This window comes from Anarhichas minor, unplaced genomic scaffold, assembly GCF_050575085.1.
Source record: "Anarhichas minor isolate MPS153535 unplaced genomic scaffold, ASM5057508v1 ptg000023l, whole genome shotgun sequence".
Lineage (NCBI taxonomy): Eukaryota > Metazoa > Chordata > Actinopteri > Perciformes > Anarhichadidae > Anarhichas > Anarhichas minor.
Window position 1 is genome coordinate 3,350,688 of NW_027466469.1, and position 14,822 is coordinate 3,365,509.

Below are 14,822 nucleotides of genomic sequence, written 5' to 3' on the forward strand. Positions count from 1 at the left end.
TTTACTTGCAGTACTGTACTTTTGATGGAGTGTTTGGCCATCCTTTTATTTTACTTACAATAAGTAAAGGATCTCTGAATACTTCTTCACTGCTGTGGCCATCGTGTACTCATAACAATTAAGAGACTGCTATTATGACATATGTATTAGAATAGGATAATCTGTCTATATATGTAACCTATACGTATGAGTACCTATGAGTATTACGACACAAAAACATCTGCCAAAGGTACAGATTCAAAGCCTGAAACTTTCCTTTACCACAAAGAAAAGAAATATTAGTAATAAATACTAATAACTGATATAGATGAGGATCAATGCTGTAAATATAAGCAGGTCTACACCACAAAAAGGTTATCCTAGTAAATGTTTAATCGTGAAAAGCAAACAGAAAGAGACAAACACAATATCTGAACAACTGTGTTTAAGCACAGTATAAATAAAACATACATTAAGATCGTTCTACCGTGAAGTACATTTGAAGAGAAGTGAAGTCAATTTAACAAAAAGTTTTCGGCAATTCAAACACATTCTTATTTACAACACAGGACAACAGACTGGGTTCAAAAACAGGATGATTACAAATCATTTTCAGCATTTGTTTGTAAAGCGAGCGTACCGAGAGACGAAATGCAGCAGAGAGCTCACACTCTTCAAAGTCATTGTATCATGAATGACAGCTTACTTGACTCAATTTGAATGATCCTGAACTCATGAATGCCGCTCATTTTGGACTCCAAACAGTAATTCATCACAAAACAAAAAATGATTTGTAAACATTGCTTGACTCAGGTCAGCAGGACAGAGACAATCAGCTGCAGGAAAAACTGTGAGAAAAACTGCTGACACCACAACAGACACCAGAACTGTGGTGAATATCAACACATAAACTATGAGATGACACGTGTTGGCAGCCAAGTGAATCTTTTATATCAATTTAAAAAATGGCAGAAAGCACTGGTCATTGTTGACTGAGTGAGTCTTTAAAAACACAGATGCTTCTGCTGTGACGCTGAAGTGAAAACAGCTGAATAACAAAAAAAAGTGCTTAAAGGTGGCGTTATGCTGAATTAGCGGTGTGGCTCATCCCACAATGCAACAGTCAAACAGCAATTCCAGCTACAATATTTTGCTTTTTAACTGACCAGATGTTGATGTTTAGATGTTTTTGAAGAACCAGCACGCCGTCACCTTTCAGCACCTAGCGTCATGTTAGCGGTGTCATGTGATTTCATGGCTGCAGTATCTGCTCTGTCAGAGACGTCGTGGAGACACTTTTCCCACCCCCCTCCTCCATCTTGTCCTCCACCTTCACCTCCTCCTCTTCCTCAGATCGTGATGAAGCCTCCTTGGTCACTGCTGACTGACTCTGGCACCACGCAGCGACCCCTCCTCCTGGTCACGCGCCGCTTCCGGTGGAATTTAGCGTAGCAGCGAAACCCTGAGAGATGATGAACAATCATAAGGTGAATAAATCAGATGCAGCTGTAAGTCTTTAAATGTACAAGAGCAACTGTTTTACATTAGATTTAAGTCACATAAACAGCTAGATATGCAGTGCAACAGAAGCTGTGATGAAAGTGTTAAAACCAGTTGGCGATTCCAAGACGGATGTGTTGGAAATATCCAAAATGCATGCTCCTTGTTAACCTGCCTCTCCAGCCTCTAGTAGCAGAGAGAGTGAAGGGGCAGAGGGGTCGTTTAGTTAAAAACGTTAGTCGAGCGCGACTCATTGATCCTTTATCTGACTGAGGTTTGTGGAAGTTAGAATCCATGGCTCTGAAATGTCATTAGTGTAAAGTCGATATGAAATGAAAAAGGCCTTTTAAACTCCTTAAGATCATACTGTGCATCCATTTAACAACATATGCAACAACATTTTTACATGAATATCCAACCAATTCCAACCAATGATGTCATGACATCCATCCCTCAATCTGAGACTTTAAGAGACAAGGGAGGTGTGCGTGAAGCGCTACATTCTGAGCCCACACACTTCTTACGGTCCAATCGAACACGAAGGATTTGATTTAAATCCCTCTTGTACTGTACACCACGGAAATATTCCAGTTCACTGGAGAATATGTCACAGTACAGAAGCTAAAGAGGCTATAACTTCTGTTTGACTGGGACTTTATGTGTGCTGTGTAAAGCGTGGTGCAGGTATGAGTACTAAAACCCTGAAATGAGTCAGCATTTACGCACTTCCAGTTCCTTCGACTAGTACCCAATGTGTTTTTGGTTAAATGTCTGAAATAAGGTCTGTGGTTTATGCAAGCTTAAGAGATGTTAACGGTTTGTACTGCGATATAAAATATGTCAATAAATACACCTCTCCTGATTTTTGAAGCTTTAACGAGTCTTAAAAGAGGCGGTTGCGAATAAGTGGCTAAATGAGACTAAAACGTCATCACGCCGACTAGTTTGTCTTTACAGCCTCGTTGTGTTTATACTCAAGCTCATGTGACTGTGGTGTAGTTTGTTTATAGCTTCACGTTAGCCTTTTACTTCTGCCGATTGCATTCACGCTTAAAAAATCATAAACGTGTTGTTCATTTGTGAAGATTATCATGCTGAACAGAACGTGCAAGTATCTTAAACGTTTGTTTGCCACAGGGCTCATCTTCTGCAGTAATCCAAGAGCCAATGGAAAAATCCCATTGTTTTTTTTGTCGAGGGAACAAGTGTGATGCTAACTTACAAAAATACGTCATCCCGCAGCACTCTATTGATAAATCCACGGTGCTGTCCGTGGTGCTGAAGTAGCAAACGGATTTGCAACCGTGACTTTTGTCAGTTTTGACTTGGATCTGTAATACTCTCTAGACTATATAGCCAGGGGGCGGTATTAAAAAATACCAAAGCAAAGTCCTTCATGAGGCGGTTCGGCAGTCGTTGGTGAACGAAACAAATCGCCAAAGTCTGAAACTAAAGAGAACTAAGAACTAACCCCAGATTGATAACAGCTCCAGTAGCACAGAAACAATCCATCACATTTCTAAACTCAAAAACATTTGACACAAAAATCAACATTTCACAACACTGTGACATTTTATGTCAGTCTGCCACTAATTGTGTGCCACTCTAGGGAAGCGTATCCGTCACCAGTCAATGCCTTTTTAAAATGTAATGATAAACAGTGAGACTTGGGGGCGGGCGGGGGGGGGGGGAAATGACACACACCTGCACATGAAAAGACAAACTGCTGCTGTAAAATAGATGCTCAAAGAGCCACAAAGTGGAGCATTGCTGTGAGGCAAAAGGTCGATATTTTACGTGATTGTTCACTCTCTGGCTGAGAGTTCGATGAAAAGAGAGAGTGCTTTCAGAGTGAATACACCGATTTCCCCAAAATGTCAAACTATTCCTTTATAGTGACCTGTGTCTTGTGATAGTTTACTGTTAAAATTGTGATACATCACACATCTTTTTCACAGCAGACATTTTGACTTGTAACAGCAGGAAATGATGTGATGTTCAGTGTGGTCTGACTTGTAACAGCAGGAAAACATGGGACGTCGTTTAATTCCGAAGTCGAATAAGTTACTGCAGTAACTTACTCCAGTGAGCCAGTGAAATTCAACTCATTCAACTAAATTCCTAGAGCAACTTTCATACCAATTTGCAGCCCAGTGTTTCACATAGAGATTAAAACAACAAACACAAAATAAAAGCAAAAATAGACGACAATAGATACAATTTAGCAAGATATTGCAAAATGACAAAAAAAATGCAAATAAATAAAAATTTTAACTTAAAAATGAACACTATCAAATGACCAGATCAAAACTATACGTCTTGCCATTCTAATATCCAGAGGCAACAGTTTAGGGGCATAAACACACTTGAGGAACCTTTTGAAAGGACAGCGGTGGAGGAGCTCAGGGATCTGACTGGAACGTCAAGTAAAAGAGAATCTCTGATGAGCAAGTTCATTTAAAAGTTAGTAAACAAGTAAATGATCTATAACATCAATTCTAAAAGATGAATGTTATTTAATACATCTGTGGTTGTTGTTGTTTTTACTACTGTTACATGTCTGCTGTGAAACAGGTCCATAGTGCAGTTTGATACACCACACAGTATTTAAATCACCTGACCTCTTCCTCCTACCTGCACACCTGCTCTCCCTTCCCCTCATCAGCCCTGCACTTTATGTATCGGCCCAGTTCCTCTCACTGACGTTCAGCTGCTCTATTCTGTGTCATCGGACCACGTTCCCCTCACTCACCTTCTTCACACATGCAGTCGTCGTAGCATTTGTTGTTGAGGCCTCTGTTGTGAGGTTTACACTCATGTTGTCTCAAGTCACAACAAGAACCTGTAACGGAACGAGCACATTACACATTCACCAACCAAACACATGAGGAACATTGTAAAAGAGAGGTACTTTAAGTTGCATAAGAAATGATATGTTCCTTTTCATCTTCAAGGTTCTGAAAGCTCATTTATTAAACAGTTTTTCACTATGAGACATGAGGTCCAACATACACAACAGTGTTGGTTGTTTCACTTTCAATAATTCTATTTTTGAGGATTTTCTCAATGGTTTGAAGTGGGCGGGGCTCAGTTGGAGAAAACAGGATGTCACATGCTTCTATTAACCAATCAGGATTTGTTTGAAATCCCCCAAAAGTGGTGTGGGGTTGTTTGGTTATGAAGCTAATTAGATGGTTTTTTGGGGGGGGGGGTTGAAAATAATATTATACAGATGTATTTCTCTGAACTTTTAGCTGTTGTAAAGTGTTCAAGGCCTGTAATGACAAAGACTACAAACCCAACATAGATATATATATATACACTGTTATAATTAAATTATGGTATGTTCTGGTACGTGTCCAAATTTGCCCTTTTGTTTTTTCCTTTACTATAGAGAGACATTTACTGATGTCACTTTATTTGATTTCTGGATGTTGAAGTTGTTACAAAAGCAGTTTAGCAAATTGTGAATTATATCTTTCTGTATATTGGAGCATCACAGAGTTTTATTGCAATCAAGACCAGACTGTAAATAAGAAGTGGATGTAGTCACTGTGAAGTCACCCATTGATTTGTGGACTACAGTTTTGAAGCCTCGAGTTTGGCGTTATGGCCATCGCCATTTTGGTTTTTGCAACAAGAAGTGGCAAAAGAGGGTGGAGCTAAGTACAACTGAACGCTGAATAAGACACTATTAAGCGACTAAACGGTTACAAATAACTTTCATGAACTGAAAACACACTGAAAGGAATGAAGTTCTAAGATGAAAACACGGTGGACACACTGACCGGACACTGCTATGGTAGCGACCTGTCAATCACAAGGTAGCTCCACCATAAAGCATATCCTGGTTTATGGTCTATTTGACTCTAAATGGACCATAGTTTACTAAATGAACATCATGTTGTATTGAAGAAGACTTGAAACTAGAGATTGAGACCATAAACTCATGTTTACAATGTTTACTGAGGTAATAAATCAAGAGAGAAGTAGAGTCATTTTCTCATAGACTTCTATACAACCAGAGGAGTCGCCCCCTGATGGTCATTAGAGAGAATGCAAGTTTAAGACACTTCAGCATCGGCTTCCCTTTTCAGACCCCGAGGTTGCCGCCTGATCAAGACTGACCTGGGAGACAGTCCAGGTGGTGGTCACATGGCTCGATGGCGTCAGCGTCTTCAGTCACATTTCCACTGCTGAGGTTCTTACTCCGCCTCTTGTCTGCAGCAGGAGAGATCGATGTAAACAACAGTTTTGATCCTGAAGGCGTCTGAAGCCTCAACCAAACAGATCGATTTCATTTGTCACTCAGTTGAGTTGTGCTTTTATGTCAGGTATTTGACGGTGAAGTCATTTCTGTTTGTACAAGAACACATTTTTCACTTGATTCATACACAACGAAAGTTGCTCAGTGGTGCATGAAGCAAAGAAAGTTTGGTTCCGAGCATAAATTCACCCGGATCTTACGCCGATCTTACACAACCACGGGCCAATAGATCAAGCGCACTAGCGTTTCCTTAAACTCTGCCTCCCAGCCTCGTTCTCGGGCTCATTCACATGAACAGAGGGAGGAAAATAACTCTGTTATAAGTGCATTTTTAGAACTTTTAGGACAGAATTACTTGAAAAGGGGCCATTCATGTGTTTGTACTGGAAAGTTAATTTGCTGAAGAAAAAAAAAAAAAAAAGACCAGCTGATTTACAGATGTCTCTTTCCCAATGTAAGTGTACAGAAAAAGGTCTTTTTAGGCTCCATGGCATCATGTGACGGAGCTTGAAATTGTATTTTCACAGTTTGAACACTATGTAACATTTGCTTGAAAGCCCAGCGCTCTTCCTGGGAGCTTGGTGACACAACCATGAGGTTGACATTTTTGTTTTTCATTGAAATATCTAAACTACTATTGGATGGATTGCCATGAAATATGCTACAGACATTCATGGACCAATGAGTAATTAAGGAAACATAAGTTTGATCCCTTGATCCTTCATCTAGCACCACCAAGAGGTACAACTTTGTCCAATATTTAGTTTTTTGACTAAATACCCACAAAACTAACAACATTCCCAGCCGCCTCAGCTGTTTATTTTTATTCTTTTTTTATAAATAAAGTCTGAGTTTGATACAGTTTATTTCCACCAAATTTGTTTTTAAATCCGGGTCTTTAACGACCACACATTCACAACTACAGCTAGTAACTAACCTTTCTTCCTGGATGACGGCCAGGTGTCCACAGGCTTCATGTCCTCGTAGTCTGTCCAGTCAAAAAGTGCCATGTCCAGCGTTGGCATCACCTCTCCTTGTCCTTTTCCTCTTCCGGACCTCTGAAAAAACGAAACGTAACTTGAAGTTAACTAACTCAACTTAACTTACGTTCTGTCTCTGAAATACAAACTGGACAGAGCAAAGATGCAGATGTGTAAACACTTAAACATCTTCAATTAGTTTCAGCATGCTGTGAAAGTTCATGAAACATCTTCTAAAGACAATTGTGATCAGAATATTTAGATGTGTATTAAAGACTGATCCTAAATGTTGGTGTTATCCAGCATACGAGCCACTGGAGAGAACACGTTGAAGAGATCAATTCTGTCTCGTCAGGTTAATGTTCAGTTACTACAATTCCAGCGCAGCAGCAGTGGACGACTATGTTCTGTATACTGTGTTTTCTATCAGTACTGCAGGTAAACACGTCCAGGCTGTTCTTAATGAAACACATCAGACTTGTGTTGTGGTAATGCCTCATTGATTCATAAAACGCCCACACAGAGTCAACAGAGAAAGAAGCAGAGCTTTAAAACCCAATCGATTGGTACAGAGAACATGACTGCCCACAGCCTGGATTACAAGTATATATATATATATATATATATATATATATATATATGCAAAATATAGACGTATAGCTTGAAACTACAGTCAATTACACACAACTACAGCTTTTATTTCTCAACAGTGAGGGCAGCAGGCAACTAATGCAGCCTGCAAATAATCCTGGGTGGACATTCTATTATTCTAATATTATTTATTATTCATGTACTGTACTGTATTATATCTGTGTGATTTTAGTTCAAATATCTGCAATGTTTAACACAAGTCAGCCACTAGGTATGGTTTCATGGCATTGTTAGGGAAAGGTACTTTTAAAAGTATTCTTTTACTTTACTTAACAAAGTTTCTGAGCATATTCTTTTCCTTATGCATATATTTGAGCAGAGCTCAGATCAAATTGGGCTGTGTGTGACCCATGGACTAAAAGGATCTCATTTTTGTTCTCCAGAGAAAACACAGTTGACCTTTAATCTCTCTCAAACACTTGCCCAAAATATCAGCAGACCACACTGAACATCACATCATGAAAAAACTAAAATATGAACCCTTTTAATTTGACTGATTCCATCGTCTCTGAACTAGCCTCAGTTCTTTATTTGTTGTTCTAGTGTGTAGTTTTCTGTAACAAAAGAACATAAACAGTTTATTTTCTGCTTTCTCCCTAAATAGTTAAAGGCACCCGTAGAATACCTTTTTGGACCGATCCATAAATACATATAAAAGTACGAGTGTCATAAATTCAAATATTCTACCTCAGTAAAATGTTGTAATTCAGATGAGTGTTCGATGACATAGCTATAAAACAAAACTCCTTCGTGGATTGTTTGTGCATATATACTGTAATTCTGCAATAAAAGCCATGAAAAATGGTACAAAGAAGGAAGCAGAGTAGAAGTGTTACACAGTGTAATGAAGTGAGCAGGACTTTGAGACGTCTCTTGAGGAATAATCGGTCCATGAAAGACATCCATCAAAAAAATAAGAATCAAAGTCTTCGTGGAAACAGATCCATACTTGGTTCTCCCCCCCCCCCCCCCTCAGGAAATAAGCCTATATGGAAGTAACAATTACATTAATTGCAGGTGGCTGTCTGCTTGTGCTCAGCAGCTCATTAAACCATCAGCAGGAGATCGAACATTAATTAAGGAAGCCTTGCCGCAATGCTCGCGCTACTGGAGCAATTGTTCCAGAAAGGCTTTTTTTTCTTCTGTGCTCCAATAATATTTGACCGCTCTCATAGTAAAGACACACACAGACTCGGGCCGACAGTCCACCATAGAGAGACTGACGGAGGGAGCCATCACACAGAGCCTCCCCGACTTCTTTCAAAACTTCAACGAGGTGCTGAAAATGTGGATACGATGTACATATCACTCTTGCAAGATTTTTTTTCCTGAATGCGGGGCGGTATAATCTAGCATGAAATGGAAAATACTCATGCAAAGTACCTCAAACTTGTACATGTACTTTACCTTACATTGCATCACTGGATACAATGTTTGGGGGGCCTGATGAGAATTAACCTTCTGTGCTAACTTTAGCTCATTTATTATGCTTTCTGTTAATTGTCCTTTTCCAATAAACTATAAAATAAAAATAAATAGGTTTTATTTAAGTCAGGTGGTACAATATCTGACAAGTTTATTCCAGATCACTGGATTAAAGTCTTGTCTGTCGTATTGGTTGTAGTATCTGGATCTGGATGAGATCACATTGTAATCAATAATAACAACTGAAGCATCTTTTCAGAAGAACGTCTTCAATCGAAACTCCAGTCCAGTGATTCGGTTCTCTTTTCCATGAATTTCTTTTCCAGCAACATCTCGACTGTCTTCAGCAGCGCTCCTCAACAAAACTGCTGTCGCTCATCATGCGACTGAGGCAGATATGCTTCCCATGGACGCCCTGCAAGCTGCTGGGTGTTTGTAGCGGCAGCTGTGACGAATGTCGAAGCTTTCACTGACATCAGGTTCTCAAAGAGTCTCGTCTGTAACTGTTCCAGGATTGAAGGAGGTTGGAGAAAACATGTTGGGTTTTTCCCCATATAAATGATGTTTATGCACACTGTTGAAGCATCATGCTGGGTGAATGTGACAGGTGGAGAGTGGTGCCCCACACCCACCAAAGAATAAAGACTCTCTGTGCTGTTATACATTTTGTCCTGCCATGCTTTTAATAAAAGAGCAGGAAGGTGGTTACAGAAAATGTGCTGCTGGACTCTGAACTGTGGGATTTTGATCCCAGCGGCGTCGTTTTATTATACAGAACACGGCCGTATCTATCTTACGCACTGTGGCCGGGAGCCAGCGGCCTGCCGGAGGATATTTTTCACAGGCAGCACTTTCAGGTTCACACTGTGTGTCATTTCCGAGATGAGCTATGAGGTTTTGCGGCAGCATAACGGCAGTAATGGGGCCCATTTTCGCTCTATTTCCCCCGCACACTGGAATCACACTGAGGCACAACAGACGCAGCCTTTTAATAAGCACTTTGGGTTTCCGCCGGGGTTACCTGGGGTTTGGTGGAGGCCGGGGGCAGCGTTGGGGGATGCTCGTTCATCACCGTGGTAACCATGGAGGAGCCGGAGCCGAAGACGGCGGCGATGGGGGAGGGGGTGTCACCGGGCGGGGTCATGCTGAGGGAGGGGGAGGCGGCGGAGGAGGAGGGAGGATCCTCGAACAAATCTCTGTCCTTAAACGCAGAGCTGAGCTCTGGCTCTGGAAGAAACCCTGGAGGGACAGGAGGAGAAAACATGATGGTGTTACAGATATGTAATGTCATAAATAGATATATTTACTTTTCTCTTTTTGTTATTATATTATATATCATTGTGAAACTGTACTGAATGACTTCCTCATTAGAGGACGTTAATAAAAAGAACGTGACACTGCGTTACAAATCGTACACACTGCAGCTGCCCTTTTAAAGTGCGTACTGTTGCATTCAGTATGCATTCAATTGGGACGTACTACTTCCTTATAACAATGAACCTTGAACATATATCCTGCAGAGGATTGTGGGGCAGAAAGCCATGCTGGCTTGCATACTGCAAAATGTGACTGGATGCAGTAGGACATCCTGGAATTTTTGGATACTGCGTTTGAGATACTAAATCTTAACACAGTATATCCAAACTAAATCATTAGTCCTCTACCAAAGTTGTTTGGCCTTATCTCCATGTGTTCCAGTATATTTTTCAGGAGAAAATATGATATCAATTCTGATGTGTTATGAGCACACAATTCAGCATTAGAATATAGAAGCAAACTTCTATAAAGAGTTAATGAAGTGGGAAGACTATGTCCGAACAAAAGAAAAAAAGCACATTTCCTCCCTAAAGACTCACAGCAAGGTCCATTTAGTAGCTGAACTGGAGCTTTTGAATGAAACAAATGATCTTCCTCAGCCGACTGACTTTGGCTTCTTGTCATTGAGATGTTTAAATATCCAACCAGCACTGTCGGGAATTGTGGCTTAAAAGATAAAAATCTAAAATTCATCTAAAATTGACCGTGTGATATGAACCGAAGCTAAATGGATCTCTGGTGGGATGGCTAGTCTTCCCGCCACCCAAAGCGCTTTAACACTACATGTTATTCACCCATTCTCACCCATTCACACACTGATAGCAGGGGCTCCCATGCAAGGTGCCATCTGCCCATCAGGACTATCTAATCATTCACACCCATTCGTACACCGCATGAACACCCTACGGGGGCAATTTGGGATTAAGTGTCTTGCCCAAGGACACATCGACATGGACTAGTGGACCGCAGTTCCTCTGATTGAAGGACGACCTGCTCTACCACTGAGCACTAAGCCACCACTTCAGCACAGTGGAGATGTTAAAATTTCATGTGTGGTGCCTCCAGCATGCAGTGAAAAGTCACATTTTTAAACATTCAACAGCTTTTTTTCCAGAAACAAGGTCTCGGTTCCTCTGAATTAATCCACAGAGCTCGCAGTGTGACGCCGTGCAGAACATTGTTTATGCATGGAGTTGTATTAATGATGTGAGTATCATCATATCTGTTCTATTGACAGCATGTACAGTCGAAGCATTCATTTTATTATTTACACCTCTGCATTTCCTCCTGCCCCATGTCACAAGGTCTTCCATGGAAAAAAGCCTGTAGCTCCTAGTTGCTTATGCAACACTGGACCGCACTGCAGTTGTGGATCAATGTCCTGCATGTCTGGATCAGCTCACCTTTTCCATGCCGCTCCTTGTCACGTCGACTCCCCTGTCTCCTTTGCTCAAAATGGTGACCGTGTCCATTCCCGTGTCCATGTCCCCGTCCTTTGCGTGTCCCCAGAAGCTGGTTTTCCCGGGTCTGGGACGGACTCTTCATGCTCATTCGAACTCTGTCTCTGTCCCTGGCCGGGCCCGTCTCCAGTCTCACCGGGCTCAAACTCTCCAGGCCCGTCCCGTCATCCTCGGGCCTGGCGAGGGGGTGCAGGGGCCTGCGGGAGAGCAGCCCGGCTCCGCCTTTGGCAGCGCGGGCCCCCTGGCCCCCTTGCCCTCCGCGGTCCCTGCTGTAGCGGTGGCCCTGTAGACCTTGCAGAGGGTGCTGCAGGGCGTTGCTGCCACCCGCCGAGGTCGCCGCCTGTCTCCTCTTGCCGTGAGGAGCTCCGGGCTCAGCGCTGTGTGACAGCGTCAGGGTAGCAAACAAGAGCGCCAGGAGGAGACTCCAGGAGAGAGCCATTGTCTGTCCAGCACAACGCCACCTGCCGGAGAGAAGAAACACATCTCAATACTCCACACACTCTGAGATTCAAATAATTAACGTTCGGTAGATTTGATCGAAACAATCTGACTGGCTTCTACTTGGTGAACTAATTTTGAAGGATTAAATCCAGAGCTGAAACGATTAGTTTATTAATTGTGTGAACTGGCTGGAAAAACAATAATCAGCAGTTATTTTTTAAGCTACTTTTTCAAGAAAGAAATGCAAAATATTACCTTAATTTATGATAATTTCTTTGTCTTATATGTACGTTAAGTGAATATGCAACCAGATCTTATGTGAAAAGCGTATAAATAAGGCAGATTTAAGGCTTTCTGCTTGTCATTTTGCGCCACCTCGTTACCGTGAAACAGCTGTAGTTGGATTTAGGCAACAAAGCCATTTGGTTAGGTTTAGGGAAAACATCATGGTTGGGCTTAGAATAAGTACGTAAACTAAGTAAAATACAAACAACCTAACATAAGTACAGAAAACACCTCACGAACATCACTAACGTAACAAAACAACGCAATAATAATTTATGAGTTTCATAATTAGTCTATCTCACTTTCTATACTACATCACTTGCTCTCAGCTTAGCATATTCACGCCCATGCATTTACATTGCAGTTAGCACAGATTACATGACGTAAAATGACACGCAAGAATGGCTTTCTTATGGCATGCTAAATGACAAAAAAAACTGTTGTGTTAATTGTACGCCATTTGGTGAGAACGGTGTGGAGTTTGGTCTTCAGGAAACAGTGGTTAGATTTTTTTCTCCTTGAAAGTATATATTCAAGAATTTGACAACAATTCTGGATATATATATATATGTATATATATATATGAATTGCAAAGCAATAATTATGGCCTTTCCAAGCATGTTAGCATGCTGACGTTAGCATTTAGCGCAAAGCCACACAGTGCAGATACAGCCTTTCAGAGCCGGCAGCATGGCTGCAGACTTTCAGTTTGAATGTAGTCCTTCATCAATAGAAGAATCAGAAGCTTTTTCAAGTACAGCTCTGGATATTTTTATATTCATTGTGACAGCAAACCTCCAGCCTCACGTCCCTCGAAAGAGCGTCTTTCAGCTACCTTCAGCTCTCAGGTGTTTAATGCAGAAGCTCCTATCAGACTCCACAGACGTTGTGTGTCCAATCTTCTACTGTATTCATTCTCCCATCACTGTCCTACAAATTCAGACTACATCCCCCTCAGCCTCTTGGGAGGCCCGTTAATCTGGACTCGCTGATAAAGAGGTGGACAGCCACTTTACTTCCTAGCCTTCATTGCTGTACATTCACGCCTCGCTCAGTATGAGATACTGCACTGCTCACGTCCTTCATCGCTACCTATTCAGTGTTCTCCAGAGTCCTCCAACCGTGCCTTTCATCACAAGAGTCAACACATGTGAGGTGTGACTGAAATATCAGGTTCTGTGTGTCTGCATTAGAGGCCCGGCACCTTCAACAAACGTAAATTAAATGATGGCGTTTTTATTCCTATCTGAAGGTTCAAAGCTACGTTACAGTCAAGGCTCAATTAAAACTTTGATTTCATGTCACTTAAAGGTTTATTTGCATTCACAACACACCATTTAGTTGTACAGTGATTTTAGCATAAAGCGAAAGTGTTTTCTGTACATTTAAAGTCCTTTTCAATGTCACAATATTTCAATGTCTACAACATTACATGTAAAATTGGCAAACTGGTGTTTAATGCAAATTAACTTCTATCCATTTCACATATTAAACAAAAACTTAAACAAAACATTTTTTATTTATTTTTGATTTGCATTGGTAGATATTATTTGCCCAAAAGGGGGATATCATCAAACAATACCATGGCGATCATACAGGTATAATACTATTGATATGTAATTATCAAAATCAAGACACGTTACACAACTCTTCTTCTGTCTGGCTATCATCGGGGTGATGTATGATGTTATTTCTGACAAAACACCATAGACACTTAACAAAACAATATCATAATCATTTTCTGTAAAAATCTTCATTCACTGGGTAGATATTGATGACTTATGATGAACGACTGGATTTGTTTAGCAGTATTCTGAAAAGATGGTTGTAATATGTTTTGGAGTAATGGTCATTTGTATATTTTTTATTTTCTTTATCAAATAAGAGTAAAATACAAGTTCTTTTTGAAGATGGTGATAACAATGTTTTGAATACTATGATGACTGTAAGACAATTTGAAGCAACCTAAGGCGGCCTGATGAAGGCATGATGACCTCTGAAATCAGCGGATGAGTTGAATAAAGCGTGTAAAGAGTTGTGTGACGTGTTTTCATCTTGACAGACATAATGAAAGAACACCAGCTCTTCTCGTTTGTCATGGCCTGTCAGATGACGCGTCACTGAGTTGTTTCTAAATATGATTTGCTTTGTTTTGTCTTCCACTTTAACACGTGGAGACGATCTTTTGGCAGTGACGCGCATGACGCCATTATGGCAGGCGACTCCTTTGTGTTGAAATACAAACGGCAGTGCAGGGCACACAGAAAATCAATGGGAGAGGTATTGAGCTGCTGGTGATGGTGTGTGTGTGTGTGTGTGCGCGCGTGTGCGCGCGTGCGTGCGTGTGTGCGTGTGTGTGTGTGTGTCAGCAAGGTGGAGTTAAGGGCTTGATAAGGTCCCTGCCCTTTCATCACACTGACTGGGTTATTTAGTTGTTTCTAAAAACAGGGCCAAGGTTGTGTGTGTGTGCGTGTTTGTGTGTGTGTGTGTGTGCGCGTGTTTGTGTGTGTGTGGGGT

The 14,822-nt window shown here is 41.1% G+C and overlaps 1 protein-coding gene across 1 annotated transcript; it reads right to left on the reverse strand.

Annotated features, from left to right (window-relative positions):
• Positions 1 to 1,328: 1,328 nt before the first annotated feature.
• draxina (dorsal inhibitory axon guidance protein a) lies at positions 1,329 to 12,018 on the reverse strand. Its single transcript, XM_076097045.1, has 6 exons — positions 11,523 to 12,018; positions 9,824 to 10,041; positions 6,684 to 6,804; positions 5,608 to 5,700; positions 4,232 to 4,321; positions 1,329 to 1,441 (listed from the first exon to the last, which is right to left on the reverse strand). Exons 1-6 carry the CDS (start codon positions 12,016 to 12,018, stop codon positions 1,329 to 1,331), a joined length of 1,131 nt encoding a protein of 376 aa, XP_075953160.1.
• Positions 12,019 to 14,822: the final 2,804 nt, after the last annotated feature.